Source organism: Amblyraja radiata, chromosome 7, assembly GCF_010909765.2.
Source record: "Amblyraja radiata isolate CabotCenter1 chromosome 7, sAmbRad1.1.pri, whole genome shotgun sequence".
NCBI lineage: Eukaryota > Metazoa > Chordata > Chondrichthyes > Rajiformes > Rajidae > Amblyraja > Amblyraja radiata.
Window position 1 is genome coordinate 48,960,125 of NC_045962.1, and position 23,620 is coordinate 48,983,744.

At 42.4% G+C, this 23,620-nt stretch overlaps 1 protein-coding gene across 3 annotated transcripts in view; it reads right to left on the reverse strand.

Moving 5' to 3' along the window:
• Positions 1-23,620, reverse strand: part of LOC116975383 (disco-interacting protein 2 homolog A-like) — a 246,159-nt gene that overhangs the window by 80,626 nt on the left and 141,913 nt on the right. For all 3 annotated transcript variants that reach the window (XM_033024428.1, XM_033024427.1, XM_033024429.1), the window contains exons 6-7: positions 2,596-2,727; positions 1,351-1,470 (exon numbers count right to left, since the gene is read on the reverse strand). In XM_033024428.1, coding sequence (XP_032880319.1) covers positions 1,351-1,470; positions 2,596-2,727 — 252 coding nt within the window. The remainder of the gene's footprint in view (positions 1-1,350; positions 1,471-2,595; positions 2,728-23,620) is intronic.

Below are 23,620 nucleotides of genomic sequence, written 5' to 3' on the forward strand. Positions count from 1 at the left end.
AATGATGGGTCTTTGTCCCAAACATTACGGAGGGCACTGTATATTCCCAGCCCCCTTTTCTTTCTGAAGATAAACACGTGCTGGAGTAACTCAGCGGGTCAGGCAGCATTTCTGGAGAAAAAGGATGGGTGACATTTCATTTCGGAGCCCTTCTGACCTGAAACGTCACCCATTTTTTTTCTCCAGAGATGCTGCCTGACCCGCTGAGTTACTCGAGAACTTTGTGTATCTCTTCTGTATAAACCAGCATCTGCAGTTCCTTCCAATACCCCCTTTCTTTCACCTGTCCCCACCACAGTGAGCTCACCATCTCGCACCACCCTAGTCACCCTGCTCCTTTCTTCTCCTCCGCACGCTCATCACCCATCCCTGTCCCATATTTCCCTTTTAACTACCCCCTCTTACTTTCCACCCATATCCCACCCTCTGGATTTACATTTCACTCATTTTCTTTCCTTATCTGACATCCCTATTTGTCTCCTTTTAACCTGCACTTACTTCACCCATCTGCCACTCACATATATCCACCAATTATTTGCCAGCCTTTCCCCCAGGCCCACCTCTCTTTTCCAGCTTTCTCCCACCTACTCCATCAGTCTGACTAAGGGCCCCAACCTGAAATATTGTCTTCCATTCCCTCCACAGATGCTGCTATGTTCTTCCAGCCTTTTGTGGGCTGTACGTGGCCATTTCACTGCTCATGAATATATGTGCTGTCACAAAAGGGACAGCAAGTAGATGAGACAGAAGAAATGGACAATGATGTTTTCCTGGTGGACTCTCAAGGAGATGGCTCATAGTCAGGAGGGGAAATATTTCCTTAAATATTCTGGGTTCCTCAACAGCTACACCTATGCAGAAGTCTACTGATCTATCGCAATGCTGGTAAAATGGAGACTATTACCCCCCCCAAAATAATTGATACCTGGGTAGGATAGGTTTAGGTTACGGTCGTATGCAGACAAATGGGACAAGCTTAGATGGACATCTTGATTGGCATGACGAGTTGGGTCAAAAGCACATTTTTCAGTGCCTATGACTTACGATTGCCAAAACCAACTTAAAACAAATCACAAAAGACGATTGTAATAATAATAAAACGTCTCAACTATACCAATACATTAAAATTCACACACAAAGTGGAACAGAGATCGTAAAGAAAAAAGGAATCAAGCAACAACGTTATGGCTCTATACTCCGCACCCATATTATAGAATATTATGGAAAAAATAAGTGTTTTCCTGACATGATAAAAACATTTTGAAAACTACATTCATACAATTTCTCTAAAATTTCAGTTAGTACAATTTTCATCAATCTTATAAACATCATCTTTATTTGTGCTTGCACCTTCCAGCTGTTCTTCAAAGTCATCCACAAAGAACTCTTTCAAAGGAGGTCGCTTGGGTCGCTTGAGTGTATTCAGAAGCTGCTGAATTTTTGATGAAACTCTGCTATTCACAGGTACTCCTGCCAAAATGAGCAAAATATTTATTTTCCAATGGCATTGAACGATCTTGTGTTAAGGATACAATTTAACAATTTTCAAATATTATAGATGGAAATTACATATCATTAAAGTCTACTTCGAAAGTAAATCAGCTGTTTAAAAATCAGGTCATTGCCTTCAAATTTGTTGTCAACTTATTACTGGAGATGACATTGATTATTCTCACTTTGTTTTTTTATTAAAGTTCCCTGCAGAGACTGACCATAAAATAGCAACCTGAGGCAGTTCTGAGTGTTCTACATTTTTGGAGATTAGTTTAGTTTAGAGATACAGCGTGGAAACAAGCCCTTCAGCCAAACGAGTCCATGCCGACCAGCAATCACCAATATACTGGTTCTATCTAACACACCAGGAATAAATTACAGATGTCAATTAATCTACAAACCCGCACGTCTTCGAAATGTGATAGAAAACCAGAGCACCCAGAGAAAACTCACAAGATCATAGGGAGAACCTCCAAACTCTGTACAGACAACACCCGATATCAGGATATCTTCCTTTGGATTAAATTTTAACCAAGGATCTATCTGCCCTCCTGAGCGAATACAAAACATGTCATAAAGCTACCCTGAAGACGCCGTGGAAATTCTTCGTCACAGTATCTTGATCAAATTTGATCCCCAACTAAACTAGAAGCCGATTATGGTTACATTACTCTTTTGGGACATCACTGTGCCTAAATGTAATACACAAAATATTGCAGCTTATTTATGACTCTCTCTGAAACATACTTTTGTCTATTAAACACTTTGGAACATTCCAACATTAAAAAAAGATAATAGAAGGTAAATCATGCCCTGATTGCCAAGATGAACATCTCTCTCCTAATGATTTGTTCAATGTCAAATGAGTATGAGGACTCGATATAGACTGCAGGTTGCAGACCCACAATGCATTAAACACTGGCAGTTTGATGATCAAGTAAGTGGTAAGGTGCTTAATATGAGAATCATGGAGAAAAAATAAATAAGTGGGCATTGTTCTAATGTCTGCTTCTTTCACAGATCATTTTGGAATTCTTCGTCAGTAAGTGCCTGGAGTTGAATTAATTCAATTTCTAAAATCTCCCTGTCATCCCAACTCACCATCAGCAGTTTCCATTGAGCTACTGTTGAAACCTCGAGGAACACCACGAACTGAGGATACTTGCGGCCTCTCAAAGTGAGTGACGTGCTCTGAGGCACCAGTGGTCACATCTGGCGGTGCCGAGTGGTTTTCTGAGCAGAAGTGAAAGAATGAGAACATTAGCTCCTTCAGAGGTCTGCAAATGAACAAACATGGTGCATTCCACTTAATCGTGCTCTTCAAATCGCATCGCATCATTCTCAACCCCTAAACCCCCACTGTGATTCTCTTCCATAAGCAATGTCTATGCTCCAAAAAATAGTTGCAATGGCGAACTACTGAGATAGTTTTGACAACAAGTGGCAACATTTGAATGGGCCATCAGGAAAGATCAATGACTGCTCTCAAAGTGAGCGATGTGCTCTGAGGTATTTGTGGTCACATTTGGCAGTGCAGAGTGGTTTTCTGAACAGAAGGGAGAGAATTCCTCAAATGTATTTTAACTGAGTGTTCACACAACTAGCAGTACTCTCTGCAAAGTGGTAACTAATGATAGCCCTGTTGAGTTTCCCCAGACCAACCGAACGAGCAATTACATTTCCGCAACTTTATGACCTAGATCAGCTGAAACGTTAAAACATAATCATAGAACCACAATTAAGGATCATATTAAATTAAAAATTGTTATTATTAAATCAGGAATTTAGGAGAAACCGTACTGCTCAGAAACTGATGACAATATTGTTAAGCAAATTGGCATTAACACAATACACTTGAAACCCCGTATGGACATGAAGGAGGGAACGGAATGGAAATGTCACTGAGTTATTCAGTAAATAAACTCAGCGTGATTCACAGTAGTAAGCATGCCATTTACCAACATTTTCACCTCACCGTCTGTGATTTTTTCGAATCAAAAATTGATATACAAAGTGGTGAAAAAATGTTTTAAACCCTTCATCGTCTATTCCAGCTCATTAAAACTGTTTTCAGTATATTGCCGGGCCTCATTCTTTCCATTGAATCATTTGGAAATTTCAAATTTCATATGGCATGCTTTGACACATTCAATGAATACATCTAGAAATCAGGTTAAATTCAATTTCTGCTACTTTTGCTGTTTGCAAACTTTCCAGGCTTTCTGTCATTTTAAATGAGGTTTGAAATCATGCACAATATACTCGTTGAGATCACATTTTTGCATCAAAAAAGGTTGTTTGATACATTCAGATCCAAGATACAGCACTGCACACTTTCATGGTGATCCAGCTGATCTGCATGCAAACGATTAATGGCCATTGATGCTGATCTGTTGTGTTTTCTGCACCATTTATCTTTTCTTTTCGCTTATATTTTTTTCTTATATCAGATCGGATTAATTTATTGTCAAGGAATATGGGGAAAAAGCAGGATCGGGGAACTGATTTTAGATGATCAACCATTATCATATTGAATGGCGGTACTGGCTTGAAGGGCCGAATAGCCGACTCCTCACCTATTTTTCTATATGCACCAGTCTGCAATGAAATTGCCTATTAGCATGGTGCAGTAAACACAAAATACATAGATTTCCATGGCAAAGATAGATAGCAATAAATATGATGAATGCAAAACAGCTGAGTGTTGTCAGTGGGGGCGCTGCGAGTCGGCTGCCCTGCCAGCAGCGTGTTCGTTATTTTGACTTTTTTGTTTTTTTTGGTGTGTCTAAATGTTAGTTTGGGGGTCTCTTGGTGTGTCTTGTGTGGGGGGTGGTGGGGGGGGAAAGGGGGGAACTGCTTTCAGTCGCCTCATCGATGGAGAGGCGACTTTTTCCATGTCACCTCCCTCGCGGCCTAACAGCATGGATTGGAGCAGCCTTTCCCGGAGTCGGGTCCAGAGCATCAGCAGCAGGCGCAGCGTGGACTTTTTCATCTCGGAGCGGGCGAACCCTTGCCGGGAGTCGCCAGAAAGGAGTGCTCCGATCGTTGGCCTGGTGACGTTGGCATCATGGGGCTGTGGTCTGTGGAGCTTCTAGCCGCGGGCGTGGCGTGGACTTACCATCCGGAGTCTGGGATGCCTTGCCGAGGATCGCCGGAGAAGAGCTCCGACTGCCAGCCTGCGGCCTATAACATCCTGAAGCTGCGGTCACCAGTAGGAAAGTGCCGATTCGGACACTCCAAGCCTCGGAGTGTGTTTGACTGTCCCGACGTCAGAGGTTTGATCATCCTGACAGAGGGCCTGTACAGCTGGCTGTCCGTAGCAGCAAATACGGAGGGTTCATGGCCCCGATCACGGATGAACAAAGGAGGAGGACTGACTGGACTTTGTTGCCTTCCACCACAGTGAGGAATGCTGTGGTGGATGTTTGTGTTAAATTGTTCTTTTTAAGTGTATCGCTGTTGGCAAATTCATTTCACTGCACCTTCGGGTGCATGTGACAAATAAAAATGACTTTGACTGCAAAAATTTCACTGCACATTTGGGTGCATGTGACAAATAACAATGACTTTGACTTTGCAAAAATTGTAGTGGAATTATGGAATAACAAATAAGGTAGATCTAAGAGCGAGAGTACATGACAGCACCTCCGTGAACGGGATGTCAAAGAGGTGACTGGCTCAGGAGTCTGCTCGCAGTGGGGAAGAAGCTTAAGTCTGGTAGAAGAGATGAAAAGGGGAATGGCCAGTGAGGCAGGAATTTTTGATGACACTTTAAGCCTTCCTGCTGCAATGGATCATAAAAACAGGTGGAATATGCGATGGACAGGCTGCGTTCACTACTCTCTGCAGGTATGGATGGTGAACAGCAGAGCAGATGCCATGCAAGGTTGAAATCTATCTCGTCAGAATACTATCTATATTACTGCTGTAGAGGTTTGAGAGAAACCTCATCAACATGCCGAATCTTCACATATGCCGAAGTAACTAAATACGCAGATGAGTTTTTTTTTTTAAATCATCGCTTCGGTGTGAAACGGCCAGATCATATGCACGTCACTATCTATTCAATAGCTCCAATGATGAAGACAAGGTTGTGTTCACCCCACTGATTCTTCAGGTCAACAACCAACCCGTTTGTCCTGCTGATGTCAAGGGCTAGGTTGTTGTTTTGACGCCTTTGCACAAGATTCCCAATCACTTTCCTATCCTCTAACTCATCCTTGTGGCTGATCTGGCCAACAACAGTAGTATCATCAGCCAAAAGATTGAATTTGCACTAAACGTGGCCCTACAGTCATGGGTGCACAGGGAGTAAAGTGGGGGAATGAGCACACAAACTTGAGGAGCTCCGATTTTGAAGGCCAGGGTGGAGGAAATAGCGTGATCATTTCTAACCAACTGAGATCTGCCAGTTAAAAAGTCAAGAGCTAGTTGCTGATTGAAGCCCCAAGGTCAAAGTCCAAGAGTTGAGCTGTGATCTCATTCTGTATTGTGGTGTTGAAGGGTGCATAGCTTTCTGAAATAAGCATTTCTATTTTCAAGGTGATCCAGAGATGAAAATAGGGCAAGGGAGATGGTATGCTCCAGAGATTACGTTTTTCCCATGTGCATATTGCAAGAGGTCGTGATTGCCTGGAACACCAGCAAAGATGTGGGCATTTCCAGTCTACCAAAACACTTCATTATGGTCAGTGGTAGAGGTACTTCCTTCCAAAGCACTTCTATGTTTGCTTTAGAGGTATTGGGTGATAGTTTTTAACACTTGTTACTTTACTTGGGGGCTGGAATAATGGAGGTTTCCTTGAAAGCAGATGGGTACAATGAATGAACGAATGAATGAATGAGTTTATTGGCCAAGTATTCACATGCAAGGAATTTGCCTTGGTGCTCTGCCCGCAAGTGACAACATGACATACAGTGATAGTTAGGAATTCCATATAAAACATTAAACATTAATAATAAATCATTATCGATTAAACATGTGAATTACATAAAATATCACAGCAAAAGGAGGCTACAGATTTTTGGTTATTGAGTAGAGCTACTGCTCGTGGAAAAAAGCTGTTTTTTCAATAGCTCTGTCGAAGTGAAGTTGAAATGTCCCACATGCCCACGTTTGTCCCATATCCCCCAGAACCTGACCTATCCATATATCTGCCCAAATGTCTTTTCAAAATCGTAGTTGTATCCGCTTTTATAGCTTCCTTTGGCAGCTCACTCAAACAAATTGGGGCTCTAGCTTGTTCAGCAATTTACACCTGGCATCCCTGAGTGGAGATCATACTTAGCCTTTGTGTATAGCATGGTAATTTTGCTTGCAGGCCTTGGATCTGGAATTTAGCAGTGTTTATCCTCCGGCTCATCTTAGGTTTCTGGTATGATAGATCATATTTATCTAGATAACTCATTAGAAGCGGGAATAGTGCCGGAGGATTGGCGTACTGCGCATGTTGTTCCATTGTTTAAAAAGGGGTCTAAGAGTAAACCTAGCAATTATAGACCTGTTAGTTTGACGTCAGTGGTGGGCAAATTAATGGAAAGGATACTTAGAGATAATAAAAATAAGCATCTGGATAAACAGGGTCTGATTAGGAACAGTCAACATGGATTTGTGCCTGGAAGGTCATGTTTGACTAATCTTCTGGAATTTTTTGAAGAGGTTACTCGGGAAATTGATGAAGGGTAAAGCTGTGGATGTTGTATATATGGACTTCAGTAAGGCCTTTGACAAGGTTCCTCATGGAAGGTTGGTTAAGAAGGTTCAATGGTTGGGTATTAATGGTGGAGTAGCAAGATGGATTCAACAGTGGCTGAATGGGAGATGCCAGAGAGTAATGGTGGATGGTTGTTTGTCAGGTTGGAGGCCAGTGACTAGTGGGGTGCCACAGGGATCTGTGTTGGGTCCACTGTTGTTTGTCATGTACATCAATGATATGGATGATGGTGTGGTAAATTGGATTAGTAAGTATGCAGATGATACTAAGATAGGTGGGGTTGTGGATAAAGAAGTAGATTTTCAAAGTCTACAGAGAGATTTATGCCAGTTGGAAGAGTGGACTGAAAGATGGCAGATGGAGTTTAATGCTGATAAGTGTGAGGTGCTACATCTTGGCAGGACAAATCAAAATAGGACGTACATGGTAAATGTTAGGGAATTGAAGAATGCAGGTGAACAGAGGGATCTGGGAATAACTGTGCACAGTTCCCTGAAAGTGGAATCTCATGTAGATAGGGTGGTAAAGAAAGCTTTTGGTGTGCTGGCCTTTATAAATCAGAGCATTGAGTATAGAAGTTGGGATGTAATGTTAAAATTGTACAAGGCATTGGTGAGGCCAATTCTGGAGTATGGGGTACAATTTTGGTCACCTAATTATAGGAAGGATGTCAACAAAATAGAGAGAGTACAGAGGAGATTTACTAGAATGTTGCCTGGGTTTCAGCAACTAAGTTACAGGAGAAGGTTGAACAAGTTAGGGCTATATTCTTTGGAGCGCAGAAGGTTAAGGGGGGACTTGATAGAGGTCTTTAAAATGATGAGAGGGATAGACAGAGTTGACGTGGATAAGCTTTTCCCACTGAGAGTAGGGAAGATTCAAGCAAGGGGACATGACTTGAGAATTAAGGGACAGAAGTTTAGGGGTAACATGAGGGGGAACTTCTTTACTCAGAGAGTGGTGGCTGTGTGGAATGAGCTTCCAGTGAAGGTGGTGGAGGCAGGTTCGTTTTTATCATTTAAAAATAAATTGGATAGTTATATGGACGGGAAAGGAATGGAGGGTTATGGTCTGGGCGCAGGTATATGGGACTAGGGGAGAATACGTGTTAGGCACGGACTAGAAGGGTCGAGATGGCCTGTTTCCGTGCTGTAATTGTTATATGGTTATTATATATGGTTATGTTGTTGTCCTTAAGTGCCTGTTCCACTTTCCCAAGTTATTCACGAATTCTCCTGAGTTATTCACGAATTCTCCCTAGTTTTCAAATGTTCGCAGAATGTTCATAACGAGTCCATAGGAGTCTCTGGATATATCGTAGTGGCTCGTTATGCCAGCCGTAGGTACTCGGGGCATCAGGTAAGTCGGGACTGATGAAAAATGTCCACGAGTAAAAAAATAACCCCGATTACCTACGGCTGGCATAACGAGCCGTTACGATATATCCACGGACTTCTACTACCTCCTACGGACTCGTTACGAACATTCTGCGAGTTTAAAAACTCGGGAGAATTTGTGAATAACTCAGGAGAATTCGTGAATAACTCAGGAAAGTTGGACAGGCTATCCTTTTATTATGTGAAAAAAATGAAAAGCAATGTTTATGTCACTCATGCAAATTATGCATGGGACCTGCCAGGAAGAGAGTACCTTCCTCTGCTCTAGAACAGCTTTCTTCTCCCACCCACCCAATAATCAATCTGAGGAAGGGTCCTGACCCAAAACATCAAATATACACATGCTCCAGAGATGTTGCCATTAGTTACGACAGCCTTTGCGTCTTAGATTCATAACGTCATGTAGTTACAGCATGGAAACAGGCCCTGTGGCCCAACTTGCCCATGATGACCAACATGCCCCATCTGCTCTGGTCCCAACTACCTCCCCTGGCAGCTCATCCCAGACATCCACCATCCCTGGCATAAAAAAGTTACCCCTAATGGCCCTGTCTCACGGTGCGAGTCCACCCACGAGTGATCCCGAGTGATAGAAAAAATCAAACTCGTGGTTGTCTACGAGATTCCAAGTTTATGTAAACGAGTTTCAACCAGTTCCCACGTGTATGTCCAAGTTTGCCGTTTACTTCTCATTTCTGCGATGTACCAAGTTCCTCTCCCGAGTTACCAAGTTCCTCTCCCGAGTTACTCTTGAGCCAACAACGACTACCGACGTGTGGAAAAATCATCATAAAAATGATGTAATGCAGTTTTTTTACACTATAAAAAGCCTCCCATGACCATGGACAGAACTGCCCCGATGATCAGATTCCCCGTGTCTCTTATTACTATATTAGAAATGTCAAGCATGTTTCTCGCTGGATATCTCTTAGGGTGAGCTTCGTGAACATGTTTACGTGATTACTTTGTGGCCGCACAGGAGCGCAGGAGGATGAGGGTTTTTTTGTTTTTTTTTAATATAGAGGTGTATAAAATCATGAGAGGAATAGAACGGGTAGATGCACAGAGTCTCTTGCCCATAGTAGGTGAATCGAAGACAAGAGGACATAGGTTTAAAGTGAAGGGGAAAAGATTTAATAGGAATCTGAGGGGTAACTTTTTCACACAAAGGTGAGGTAGTTGTGGCAGGGACCATGGGTGGGGGTATGGAACAAGCTGCCAGAGGAGGTAGTTCTGGCAGGGACTATCCAAAATGTTGAAGGAACAGTTAGACAAGTACATGGATGGGACAGATTTGGAGGGATATGGGCCAAACACAGGCAGGTGGGATTAGTGCGGCTGGGACATGTTGGCCGGCGTGGTCACATTGGGCTGAAGGGCTTGTTTCCATACTGTATCACTCTGACTCCATGATTCTAAACATTCCTCATCCCACCTGCTAAACGGCACCTGTCTTGTTTTGTAAACCAGCATCTGCAGTTCCTTATGTATACATAGAGTAAATCCACTTTTCTGAAATTTATATCCCATCAACCTGAATGGTCTGGGAAATTTGCTAGTGTACAGGGTAAAAGCAAATAATCCTCCAAACCAGAACAATCTGATCAATGAAAATTTCAATAAAATCTAATTTAAAAATCTTCTGATATTTCTTATTCTAACAGTTAGATTGAAACATGTACTGCAGGTGTTCTGCCGGACTCTTCACACCAATCATTCAAAATGCCGCAAGTCAGTTTTGCTGATATATTAGATTTTCAGCTTTCAGAGAATCAGCATTTTTACACCTTTTATGCAACAAAGCACATTGGAACCAACTTCTTCTGGTACTGATGTCTGTGATGTCAGCTCTGGCAGTTAAACAATATATTTGTTGACTGACTGCAGTTTAAAGTATCGTTGTGTATCATGCAATGTTGTGTGTCACTCAAACCCCAATGACAAAGCAATTGCACTTAAGTTTCCAATAACAACCTTTACAAGAAAATGTGTTGATTTAAATGAAAACATCTTAAATTTCCAGAATATAGATCTTTTTTTTATAGGACCGCTTGACAGCCATTACAATGACACAAAATGCACTCATAAACAAGTGGAAAATATGCAAAATAGATCTCACATAGTAACAGAAGAAAAACTTTGGCTCAGCAAGTCAAAGACACCCAACAAACAACCACTTACAACAATCCTAATCAGTCTGAGGAGTTGCATTTTGGGAAATCAAACCAGGGGAGGACCTTCACAATGAATTGTAGCGACCTGAGGAGTGTTGTATAGCAAAGGGATCTAGGAGTGCAAGTACATAGTTCCCTTAAAGTGGCATCACAGGTAGATGGTGTGGTGGAGGCGGCTCTTGGCATGCTGGTGGTGTATAAAATAATGAGGGGAATAGATCGGATGCGTGTCTTTTTCCGAGGATAGGGGAATCCAGAACATTGGCTTAAGGCGAGAGGGTGAAAGATTTAATAGCAACCAAATGGGCAAGTTTTTCACACAAAGTGTTGGTTGGTATATAGAATGAGCTGCCAGATGAAATAGTTGAGGGTGGTACAAAAATAATATTTAAAAGACATTTGGACAAGTACATTGAGAGTAAAGGTTTAGAGGGCTATGGGCCATCTTCATCAGCATGAACAAGTTGAGCCGAAGGGCATGTTTCCATGCTGTGACTATGACACTAGGCATTCATTGGTCCACTTGCCCAGAACTCACTGTAATTCTTGATAACCATCTTCACTGTGTATAATGCAATCTATTTTAGTGTCACATACAATATGATACGATAGAACTTTAATCATCCCAGGAGGGAAATTAATTTGCCAACAGTCATAAAAAAAACAAAATACATGAAACATGACAAGTGAAATTATAGTGACGAGTGGTAAGGCTTTGGGGATGTGCAAAGATTGAGGGGGTGCGGGGGGGGAGGGGTCCTGTCTCAGTCTGCCTACCCCACAACAGAAGGGGGAGGAGTTGCAAAGTTTGATAGCCAGGGATCTCCTGTGGCGTTCTGTCCTGCATCTTGGTGGAACTGGTCTGTTGCTGAAGGCACTCCTCAGGTTGACCAGTGTGTCATGGAGAGGGTGAGCTGTTTTGTCCAGGATGCTCCGCAGTTTGAGGAACATCCTCCCCTCCAGGACCACTTCCCATCAATCCAATTCCGCCCCCAGGACGGAGCCAGCGTTCCTGATGAGTTTGTTTATCCTATTGGCGTCCGCAGCCTTACTTACATGCCAACTTACTTATCATGCCTTGTATATTATCATCCAAATCATTCATAAAGATGACAAACTGCAACAGGCCCAGCACGAACTCCAAGGTACACCATGAATACTTAATCTTATCTGCTATAGCTATCTCATGTCCCCTTTTTGTCCTCCCAATTTCCCTCCAAAAAATTCTCTGCAATCCCCTCACACATCATCAGGGATACACCCGATCCCAACTACCAATATCTAATCCATGCCACCTTTTCCCTGACCAGAGCCTTGTTTTCGCTCATCATCCAGGGCTCCTTACTCCCCGCCTGTCATGCCCTTCACTACGAAAGTAATGTGCATACCTAGAACTCTCACCTTTGCACTTTACAAAGTATCCCACTTTCTGGGTGCACCTCGACTTGCAAGCATCCTACTCCAATCAACTTTTGCAAGTTCCTGTCTAATACCATTGAAATTGGTGTCGCGCACACAGCCCCCCAGCCCCCAGCCCCCCCCCCCCCCCCCCCCCCCCAGATGGAACAAGGATAGTTCCACTGGTCCAAGGCCTTCACCCCACCAGCCTACACATCATTCTCAAACATTTCCACACAATCTCACCACCAGTCACATATTCCCATCCCCGTCTTATTCTGCTTTCTGCACATACTGCTCCCCCCACAACACCTTGGTTCATTCATTCTTTTCCATCGAAAACACCCCTCCCAATTACTTTCCCCTGCAACCATAGGAGATGAAACAACTGTCCCAATACCTCCTGTCTCTCATCCATTCAGGACCCGAGCAGTCCTTCCAGATGAGACACCTCCTCTAACTTAATCTACTGTATTTGGTGCTCCCAACGTGGCTTCCTTTACATTGGCAAGGCTAACCATAGACTAGCCAGTTTGCTGAACATCTGCATTCAGTCTGCCATGTCTGCTATTTCTCCCGGATACTAACCAATTGAACTCCCCTTCCAACACAGACCTTTCTGTCCTGCACCATGAACCTCCTGAATTGCCAGAGTGAGGCTACATGCAAATTGGAGAAACAGCACCTCATATTACACTTGAGTAGCCTACAACCTAATAGTATGAAAATAGATCTCTCCAATTTACGATAACTAACCTACAAACACCCAGTTCCCCCCCCCCCCCCCCCCCCCCACCCCCCACTCCCGATGCACACTCATTTTCCCTCCATCTCTTCCCTGTGACCCACCTGATGCACACCCATTTATTTTTCTCCTGTCTACATATTTCACACCTCTTCTATCTTTATCTCACACCTTTTGCCTTTTCATCTCTGGCTTTTGTCCAACCATCTGCCTATCAACCTCCCCCCACCCTCTCACATGTATCCACCTATCACTAGCCAGGCTTTATTCCTCCTCCACCTCTCTTCCAGCTTTCTACCAACTCCCAATTACAATCAGTTTGAAGACAGGACCTGACCGAAAACGTTGCCTATTCATGTTCTCCAAAGATGTGCCGAACCCACTGAGTTACACGACTACTTTTTTTTGTAAACCTGGACCTGCAGTTCTTTGTGTCTATATTTTTTTGCCCTTATCTTTAATTATTTTAAAATGAATAGAACTATGGTCACTGGTCCCAAAAGGCTCGCTCACTGACCCTTCGGTAATTTGCCTTGCCCAATTCCCTATGAGTCAGTCAAGCTTTGCCCTCTCCTTTGTAGGTCCCTCTACATATTGTCTGAGGAAACTTTCTTGAACATGCTTGACAAATTCCACCCCATTTTAGCCCTTGGCACCATCGTAGTCCCAGTTTGTATTGAAATTAAAATCTCCCAGCATATTGCTTCAAAGGGGTTGTCTTTGAGAGGGAGTGTTTCAAGTACAGGTTGGAACATTCTTTCAGACTGAACACATTCCCACAAGGGGGAGAAAATACTGTAGAAGCAGAAAAAGCAAAGGCTATGGATGTGGCAAAGCAAAATTAAAGGCAAGATATACGACAATACTTGGAATGGATATCATCTAATCTGGATAATTGGTACCCTCAAAAGAGGAAGCATGGAAATAGCAGAGGTGCTTGCCATTGTGTCCAAGAGTGTTCTGTCTCTCAAGTTCAAGTGTTCAAGTTCAAGTGAGTTTATTGTCATGTGTCCCTGTATAGGACAATGAAATTCTTGCTTTGCTTAAGCACACAGAAAATAGTAGGCATTTACTACAAAACAGATAAATGTGTCCATATACCATGATATAAATATATACACACATGAATAAATAAACTGATAAAGTGCAAATAGCAGAAAGTGGTTATTAATAATCAGAGTTTTGTCTGAGCCAGGTTTAATAGCCTGATGGCTGTGGGGAAGTAGATATTCCTGAACCTGGTTGTTGCAGTCTTCAGGCTCCCGTGCCTTCTACCTGAAGGTAGCAGGGAGATGAGTGTGTGGCCAGGATGGTGTGGGTCTTTGATGATACTGCCACTTCAAGAGATGCCATAGTTTTGTAGTCACCAGAGGTGTGGAAGGTGGAAAATATAATTTAAAAAAAGATGTAATGATCCTTTGAGGATCTTGAGGCCAACATGTTTATCGTGATAAATAGAAAGTAATCAGCGGAAAGGTTGGAAAGGTACTTGGAAAGCACTTGGAAAGGTTTAAACCAGCACTTGATACAGAAAGTACATTGTGTTTGACCAATTAACGCGAATTGTAAGTAAGAGATCTAATTTAGATTAGATTTTTTAGATTAGATTAGATTAGATTAGAAGCTGGAGCGGAGCGGAGCGGGCGATCCCTTGCCTGGGTCGCCGCGCTGGAGCGACGCGCTGGAGCTCTGGCGAGCTGGACCGCCGAGAGCAACAACTCCGGGCTGCGGGCTGCGGGCTGCGGAGCGGAGAGGAGGCGCCGACTTCAACAACGGGAGCCTGGGTGCTCCAAACCGGCGCGGCCTTGTCGGCTTCGGCAGCCGCGGGCTCCAACCAAGAAGCGGCCGTTCCAAGTGGCCCAGCCGCCGAAAGGACTCTCCCGATGCCGGGGCAAGACCACCCGGTGAGAACGGCCAGGGACATCGGGCCTCCGTAGAGGCAATTGCGGTGGCCTCAATAGGCCTGACTTTGGGGTGAACATGGGGTGGGGACTGGACATTGTGCCTTCCTCCACAGTGCTATCCACTGTGGGGGGATGATTTTTTTTGTCTAACTGTAGTCTTGTAGGTCTGTGTCCAAGATGGCTGCCGTGAAGGGAGAGTGGACGCTGGCACGAATTGGTTGCCGCTGCTCTCTCTTCACACTGTGTTTTTGATTTTCTGTTTTTGGATTGAATTCTGTTTTTAATTTGTGTCTCTGTGATGTCTTTATTATTTGTTATATTCCGATTATATGTTATTCCGATTAAATGTCTATTAATGTTATGTCTGTATTCTTTCTTTATGTGCTGCATGGAGAGGACGCTGGCGCTGTTTGTTCGCCGCTTCTCCGTTTGCTATTGTCTGTTACTATTGTAAAGCGACTTTGAGTCTTAGAAAAGCGCTATAAAAATAAAATTTATTATTATTATTATTAATTAAGGAAATCCAGTGTTATTGATGAGATGAATTTCAAGAAAGCATTTAACAAAGTGCCAGATCAAAATTAGGCTAACAAAATTGAAATAGAATAAGAGGAGTCAATGTCAGCTCAGATAACACTGACACTATTGCAAGGTAAATGGGTTATCCTTCAGATTTAAGAATGAGGTATTGTTGTACTCCAATTAGCATTGCGATTACAGTTTCTCTCTGAACTGGCACGGAGTTAAATTTAAAATGTGCTAATGATAGCAATCTTGGAGATGTGTGAAATAAGGAGAAAATGACAACTGACTGCAACAGCACTTGGTGCTTCAAAAGGATGGCGAAACAAGCAGTAAATAGAATTTAACATTGAAGTGTGAAATGTGGAGGCTTTGGAGAAGATGATCATGAATGTTCTTAAGAGGATGCAAAAGGATATTTACGAGAATGGTCCCAGAGTAGGGTTTCTCAGCCTAAAATGGAAGCATAAAATGCTGGAAACACTCAAAGAAACACGTGTTGAGCGTTTCCAGCATTTTCTCTTATTACCGGGGTGCTTCAGATTTCCAAAATCTGCAGTCTTTCAATTTTCAGGAATTTTCGTCTATTAGTTTAATCTGTGGTGGGTAGAAACAATGTTCAGGGGAATACAAATTAAAAAGCAATATAAGACTATCCCCTCAAGCTTGCTCCACATGATTATGGACGATCCAACTTCTCCAGCCCACGCTCTCCTCATTTCCTTCAAGTCTCGTGTATTTCAAATATATCCAATGACTTTGCTTCCACAGCTCTCCGAAGCAGAGAATTCCAAAGGGTCATGACCCTCAGTAGAAATGATTCCTCATCTGTGAAATGGACAACCTCCAATTTCTATTGTTCTATGTACCTCCTCAATGTATGCATACCCACCTAGCTTAACCACCATGTCAATTCCCTTTAAAATCTTTTGTTGCAATAAGATAACCTCCCATTCTTCTAAACTCCAATGAGTACAGGACCAACAGGTTCAACCTCTCTTCTCACATCAAACCCTTTCCAGGAATCAACCCAATTAACGTTCTTTCTACTGGTTCAAATGAAAGTATATCCTGCTTCAAACATAGGGAAAACTAAGTAAGCAATACTCCAGGTGAAGCCTCACACGTGCCTCGTTTAAGAGTCGGGAAGTCTTGTTGTAGCTCTGTAAGACATTGGTTTGGCAGCATTTGTAGTTTAACATGCAATTCTAATCTCCGCATTACAAGAAAAATGTGGAGGCTTTGGAGAAGATGCAGCAGAGGTTGTTGCCTGGATTAAACAGTATTAGCTGGATGGAGAGATTGGACAAACTAGGATTGTTTTTTCTGGCATGTCAGAATTTGAGGGGGAAATCTAATAGAAGTATATTACTTATTAAAGGGCATAGCTAGGGTTGACAGTCAGAACCTTTTTCTCCAGGGTGGCCATGTGAAAGACGAGAAGAATTGTACACAGAGGGTTGTGGATGCCAGGAATGCACTGCCAGGGATGGTGGTAAAGACAGATACAATAGTGGCATTAAAGAGTCACATAGATATGCAGAGAATGGAGGAATATGGATCATGCATAGGCAGATGATTATTTTAGCTTGGCATCATATTTAACACACACATTATGGGCCAATGGGCCTGATGCTGTGCTTTACTTTTCTATGTCCTATTAAAAGCTGCACCAAACCTCCCGAATGTTATGAGTAAGAGGGAACTGCAGATGCTGGTTTAAACCGTAGACACAAAGAGCTGGAGTAATCGAACAGGACAGGCAGCATCTCTGGAGAGAAGGAAAGGGTGACGTTTCAGGTCTGAAGAAGGGTCTCTCCAGAGATGCTGCCTGTTCCGCTGAGTTACTCCAGCTTTTTATGTCTATCTCCCTAATATTATACTAATTTCCCCTTACAATCCAGGCCTTGAACTGAGTTTTCACAGGCAGAAATTGCTTTCAGCAACCCCAAGTCCACCCTGCCAGTATCCCAAATGCTTGTTTGCACATGCTGGCTGTACAGAAGTCAGGCTTTTGTAAGATGGAGAGGACCTTTATTTAAATACGTTGTATTTTCTTCCTTCCAAAGTGGATATTCAAAGAAATTGGAGAGGCTGTTGTTCTCTTTTGCACACAAGGAGATGGCAGGAATTAGATTGAGGCTGGTGTTACAAAGCAAGAAAGGAAGAACTTGTTCATTTCTATGGCATGAAAGGTAGAGACCCAAAACTCGCTTCCGGTATAGATAATGAAAATTAAGATGATCAATGATTTCAAAAGGAAAGTTGGAAAGGCATATAAAAGAATAAAAGTTGCAAAGCTATGCAGTGAGACTGACTGGATCGTTCTACAGAGGGGGTGGCATGGTTTCAAATGGGTAGAATATCCTTCCTCAGTATGGTGATAACTCTTGAACTTCAAACGATGATAGACCCACAAGATTTTATAATATCATTTGCCTTAAGGAAATGATATACAGATATGTTTACGAGGCTTATAGGACAAAGTGCATATTGTTTTCTACTAATCACCTCAGAGACATAACATACTTGCACACAAAAGCCAAACCATATTTCATGAGAAATTCAGATTAAAACTAACCTATACTGAGCTAAAGCAGCGACATGAAGCAACTTTAAAAAACATTGGTTGGATCGCATTATGTGCAGTTCCAGTTGCCCATTATAGGAAAGAGATGGAACCTTTGGAGAGGGTGCAGAAGAGATTTAGCAGATTGTTGCCGAGATTAGAGGCAATTAGCTACAAGGAGAGATTGGGCAAACTAAGTAGGAAAGAACTGCAGTTGCTGGTTTAAATCGCAGGTAATAACTCAGCGGGACAAGCAGCATCTCTGTCATGCGGGGTAGGGAAACTATAAGGTTGGAGGCTTTTGAGGGCAGGCATGGTGTTCATCTGTGGGATCATGGACCAAGGATACAGTGCCATCCATAATGTTTGGGACAAAGACCCATCATTTATTTAATTGCCTCTGTACTCCACAATTTGAGATTTGTAATAGAAAAAAAAAATCACATGTGGTTAAAGTGCACAGTCAGATTTTATTAAAGGCCATTTCTGTACATTTTGGTTTCACCATGTAGAAATTACTGCTGTGTTTATACATTGTCCCCCATTTCAGGGCACCATAATGTTTGGGACACATGGCTTCACAGGTGTTTGTAATTGCTCAGGTGTGTTTAAATGCCTCCTTAATGCAGGTATAAGAGAGCTCTCAGCACCTAGTCTTCCCTCCAGTCTTTCCATCACGTTTGGAAACTGTTATTGCTGTTTATCCACATGAGGACCAAAGTTGTGCCAATGAAAGTCAAAGCCATTATGAGAAACAAAAATGAAACTTTTTGTTAAGGGCCTGTCCCACCTACGCGATTTATTCGGTGACATGTCGCGGGATGACACCTATATGGTCCTGAGTAGTCACCCAAAGAGTCGTACCTATTTCTGGTCGCCGCTGGATTTTCAACATTGAAAATTTTGGCGACCTGTTGCGTCTATGACGGGTGCCGGCAAGTCGCCGAAAAAAATCGCGTAAGTGGGACAGGTCCTTTAGAGACATCAGCCAAACCTTAGGCTTACCAAAATCAACTGTTTGGAACATCATTAAGAAGAAAGAGCACTGGTGAGCTTACTAATCGTAAAGGGACTGGCAGGCCAAGGAAGACCTCCACAGCTGATGACAGAAGAATTCTCTCTATAATAAAGTAAAATCCCCAAACACCTGTCTGACAGATCAGAAACACTCTTCAGAAGTCAGGTGTGTATTTGTCAATGACCACAGTCCACAGAAGACTTCATGAACAGAAATACAGAGGCTACGCTGCAAGATGCAAACCACTGGTTGGCCGCAAAAATAGGATGGCCAGGTTACAGTTTGCCAAGAAGTACTTAAACCCACGAGTGATCCCGAGTTTAAAACAAATCAAGCTCGTGGTAATCACGTAGAATTAACGTAGCAGGAACGTCGTAACTCGTAACGCTAACGGCAGGTACTCGAGAAACTTGTTAACTCGTGAAAATCTTTCAACTTGATGAAACATTTCCACGTCAAATTTACTCTTGAAGTCAAAATTCTAAGCTTTTAAACTCGTTGTAAGAACGTAGTAGCCCATGAGTTTACCGTAGTGATTCATGAGTCTACCGTGGGCACTCTTTAACTCAGCGGGACAGGCAGCACCTCTGGAGAGAAGGAATGGGTGACGGGATAACGTTTCCAAAATTCTGCTGCATCTTTGTGTTACTACAGCACTGTGTGTTCACTTTTTGTCAACCAGCATCTGCCTGTTCGTGTGTATGCCATTATTTGCACCGTGGCAGTTGATTGTCGCTCCCTTCAGTTTCCCAGGGGGTCGGGACGGGCGGGAGGAGATGCTGCCTAGTGACGATCTCATTTATCCAACGAGTTACGCTCTCTTTAAGGATTAATTTCTAAATAACCCGCCAATTTCTCTTAATTCGCTGTTATATTCGCTGCCCTCTCCCCCCCCTGATGGATATTTACACCTCCCGCTACCTTAGCAGGGCAAAGAATATCATCAAGGACAGCTCCCATCCTGCGTTTGGACTGTTCGACCTGCTGCCCTCTGGAAAGCGCTATAGGTGCATCAAAACTAGGACAAATAGACTCAGGAACAGTTGTTTTCCGAAAGTCATAACTGCTCTTAACTCACACATGCACTGACTTCACAGCCCAACATCCGGACTTCCATCTATTCTATCCACGTACTGAAATTTGGAACTGTAATGTGTATTGTAACTGTAATTTTGAATATTTTTTAAATAATTTTTAATATTTTAATATAACTTTTAAACATCTGCCTAAGAATACTACCTATTCATCCTTCACCATTTTGCCTTTATAGATATGTATATAGCGCCGCAGAATTGTGCACCTATCCCCCCCACCCCCCCCCTGTTTTGTTTTCTGTTTCTTGTTTTTTGTACTAAATTATATGTATGCACTGAGTACGAGCTGCTTTTAATCTCATTGTACATGTATAGTGACAATAAATGGCATATCTATCTATCCAAGAACTGCTCCAGATGAACTCCTGGATTTGATTTTTTTTCCTCCCGGGGGTAAAAGAAAAAACAAATGCACTTTAAGCACCAGGGGTGGGGTAGAGGCGTACGACCAACGAACGGGGCGATATTATCCAGAATTAGTAAAATAAAATAAAAATTGGAGTACTGAATAATGGCACAGATTTGAGAGGTGCAGGAAGGAACTGCATACGCTGGTTTAAACTGAAGATAGGCTCAAAAAGCTGGGGTAACTCAGCGAGACAGGCAGCATCTCTGGAGAAAAGGAATGGGCGAGATTTCGGGTCGAGACCCTTATTCAGACTGCAGTCTGCAGTCGCCTAGTCCATTTCTCCAGATATGCTGTCTGACCCGCTGAGTTACTCCAGCTTTTCGTGTCTCTCTACAGATTTGAGATAGTGAGATTCCCTGCCAGACATCGTCGGTATATTAAATGTACAAGAGTCATTTCACATGACCGTAGTCAAGGAAACAGCAGCGATAGTCCGATTATTGTAGTGGTATAGCAAAGACATCTCTGCTGTCCCTTTTTGTTGTTTTACCACCCCACCTTTCCCTCACAACTCAAGTCCCATCCCTACTCCCTAGGAAACTGAAGGGAGCAACAATCAACTACCACGGATGCAAATAATGTCATACACAATAGTACTTTTTACTTCAAGAGTAAATTTGACTTGTGGAAATCTGTCATAATGTTGAAAGATTTTCATGAGTTAACAAGTTCCCCGAGTACCTGCCGTTAGCGTTACGAGTTCCAACATTCCCGCTACGTTAATTCTACGTGATTACCACGAGTTTGATTTGTTTTAAACTCGGGGTCACTCGTGGGTGGACTCGCACCGTGAGACAGGGCCATTAAAAGAGCAACCACAGTTCTGGAAAAAGGTCTTGTGGACAGATGAGACGAAGATTAACATATCAGAGTGATGGCAAGAGCAAAGTATGGAGGAGAGAAGGAACTGCCCAAGATCCAAAGCATACCATCTCATTGGTGAAACACGGTGGTGGGGGTATTATGGCCTGGGCATGTATGGCGGCTGAAGATACTGGCTCACTTATCTTCATTGATGATACAACTGCTGATGGTAGTAGCATAATGAATTCTGAATTGTACACACATCCTATCTGCTCAAGTTCAAACAAATGCCTCAAAACACATTGGCCGGCGGTTCATTCTACAGCAAGACAATGATCCCAAACATACTGCTAAAGCAACAAAGGAGTTTTTCAAAGCTAAAAAATGGTCAATTCTTGAGTGGCCAAGTCAATCACCTGATCTGAACCCAATTGAACATGCCTTTTATATGCTGAAGAGAAAACTGAAGGGGACTAGCTCCCAAAACAAGCATAAGCTAAAGATGGCTGCAATACCTGCCTGGCAGAGCATCACCAGAGAAGACACCCAGCAAGAGGCAAGTCAAGAGTGTTTTATTGGTATATGTCCCAGATAGGACAATGAAATTATTACTTGCTGCGGCACAACAGAACATGTAAACATAGTACATAACGGGAGAAAAAAAGTTCAGTGTGTATATATACACATTCACACATACTCAATAAATAAATAAATATAGTGCAATAATAATAAGTCTATTATAGTTCGGAGCTTATTTGCTGTCGTGTTTGATAGCCTGATGGCTGCAGGGAAGAAGCTGTTCCTGAACCTGGTCGTTACAGTTTTCAGGCTCCTGTACTGTCTTCCCGATGGCAAATGGTGAAATGAGTGTGTGGCCAGGATGGTGTGGGTCTTTGATGATGTTGGTCGCCTTTGAGGCAGCGACTTCGATAGATCCCTTCGATGGTGGGGAGTTCAGAGCCGGTCTTCTTCTTGCGTTTGAGGCAGCAGAAGTCTGCAGCAGGGTGATGCCATCAGGTTCGACATCCCTAGGTGCCCGCCCTAAAAAGGCTGCTGCTGTCTGATGGACTGGGCAGTGGTCACAACTTTTTGTAGTCTTTTCCGCTCCTGAACGTTCAAGTTGCCGAACCAAGCCACGATGCAGCCAGTCAGTATGCTCTCTATTGTGCACCTGTAAAAGTTCAAGAGAATCCTCCTTGACATACCGACTCTCCGTAATCTTCTCAGGAAGTAGAGGAGCTGATATGCCTTCCTTCTGACTGCATCAGTGTGCAGTATAGGAAAGATCTTCGGAAATATGCACGCCCAGGAATTTAAAGTTCTTGACCCTCTCCACCATTGTCCCATTGATATAAACAGGGTTATGGGTCCTCATCCTTCCCCTTCCAAAGTCCACAATCAGTTGCTTGGTTTTACTGAAGTTGAGAGCCAGGTTGTTGTGCTGGCACCATTTGGTCAATCGGTCGATCGCACTTCTTTTTTTATTTTTTTTATTTATTTATTAGAAGCAGACATATTATAAAATGTAGTTACATATTATAGTAAAAAAAAAACTTTTCATATACATCAGTCATACATTATTAAAATTTTCCATTATCAATTACTTCTGCTTCTAGTATTTTTATTTTTTATAGAAAGCGAGAAAAAGAGAGGGTAGAAAGTTACAAAAAAAAAAGAAAGCAAAAAAAAAAAAAAACACAACAGAAAAACAAGGGAGGTGGAATGGGTTACCTGTAATACATCAATGGAGATAGGTTCGTAGGTTATAAAGTATAGCTTTTCATCTGTTCCTGAGTTCAAGTTTCAGCTGGGTCCTCGTGCTGTGCCAATCTATCCCTTCAGATAGTTAATGAATGGAGCCCAAATTTTATGGAAAAGATCTTGTTTGTCCATTAAGACAAGTCTAATTCTTTCTAAGTATAGGGTCTCCGACATTTCCGTAATCCACATTTTAATTGTGGGGGTTGTAGGGCCTTTCCAAAATTTTAATATTAATTTTTTTCCGGTTATTATACTGTAATTGAGGAAGTTTCTTTGGTTTGTTGTGAGTGTTAAGCTTTGTTCTGATATTCCAAGTATTATTAATTTTGTGTCTGGGTCCAGTTTTGTATTAATAACTTCTGAAGTTATTTCAAAAATATCTGTCCAGAAATGTTTAAGTTTTATACAGTTTGCAAACGTATGTGTTAAATTAGCCTCTAAATGTAGACATTTATCACAAATAGGAGAGATTTGTGGGAAGATTCTATTTAGTTTTATTTTAGAGAAGTGTAGTCTATGTAAGACCTTGAATTGTATTAAAGTATGTCTGGCATTTAATGAACATTGATGTATTTGTTGTAAACTTTCGTCCCACATATCTTTCGTGATAGGATGAC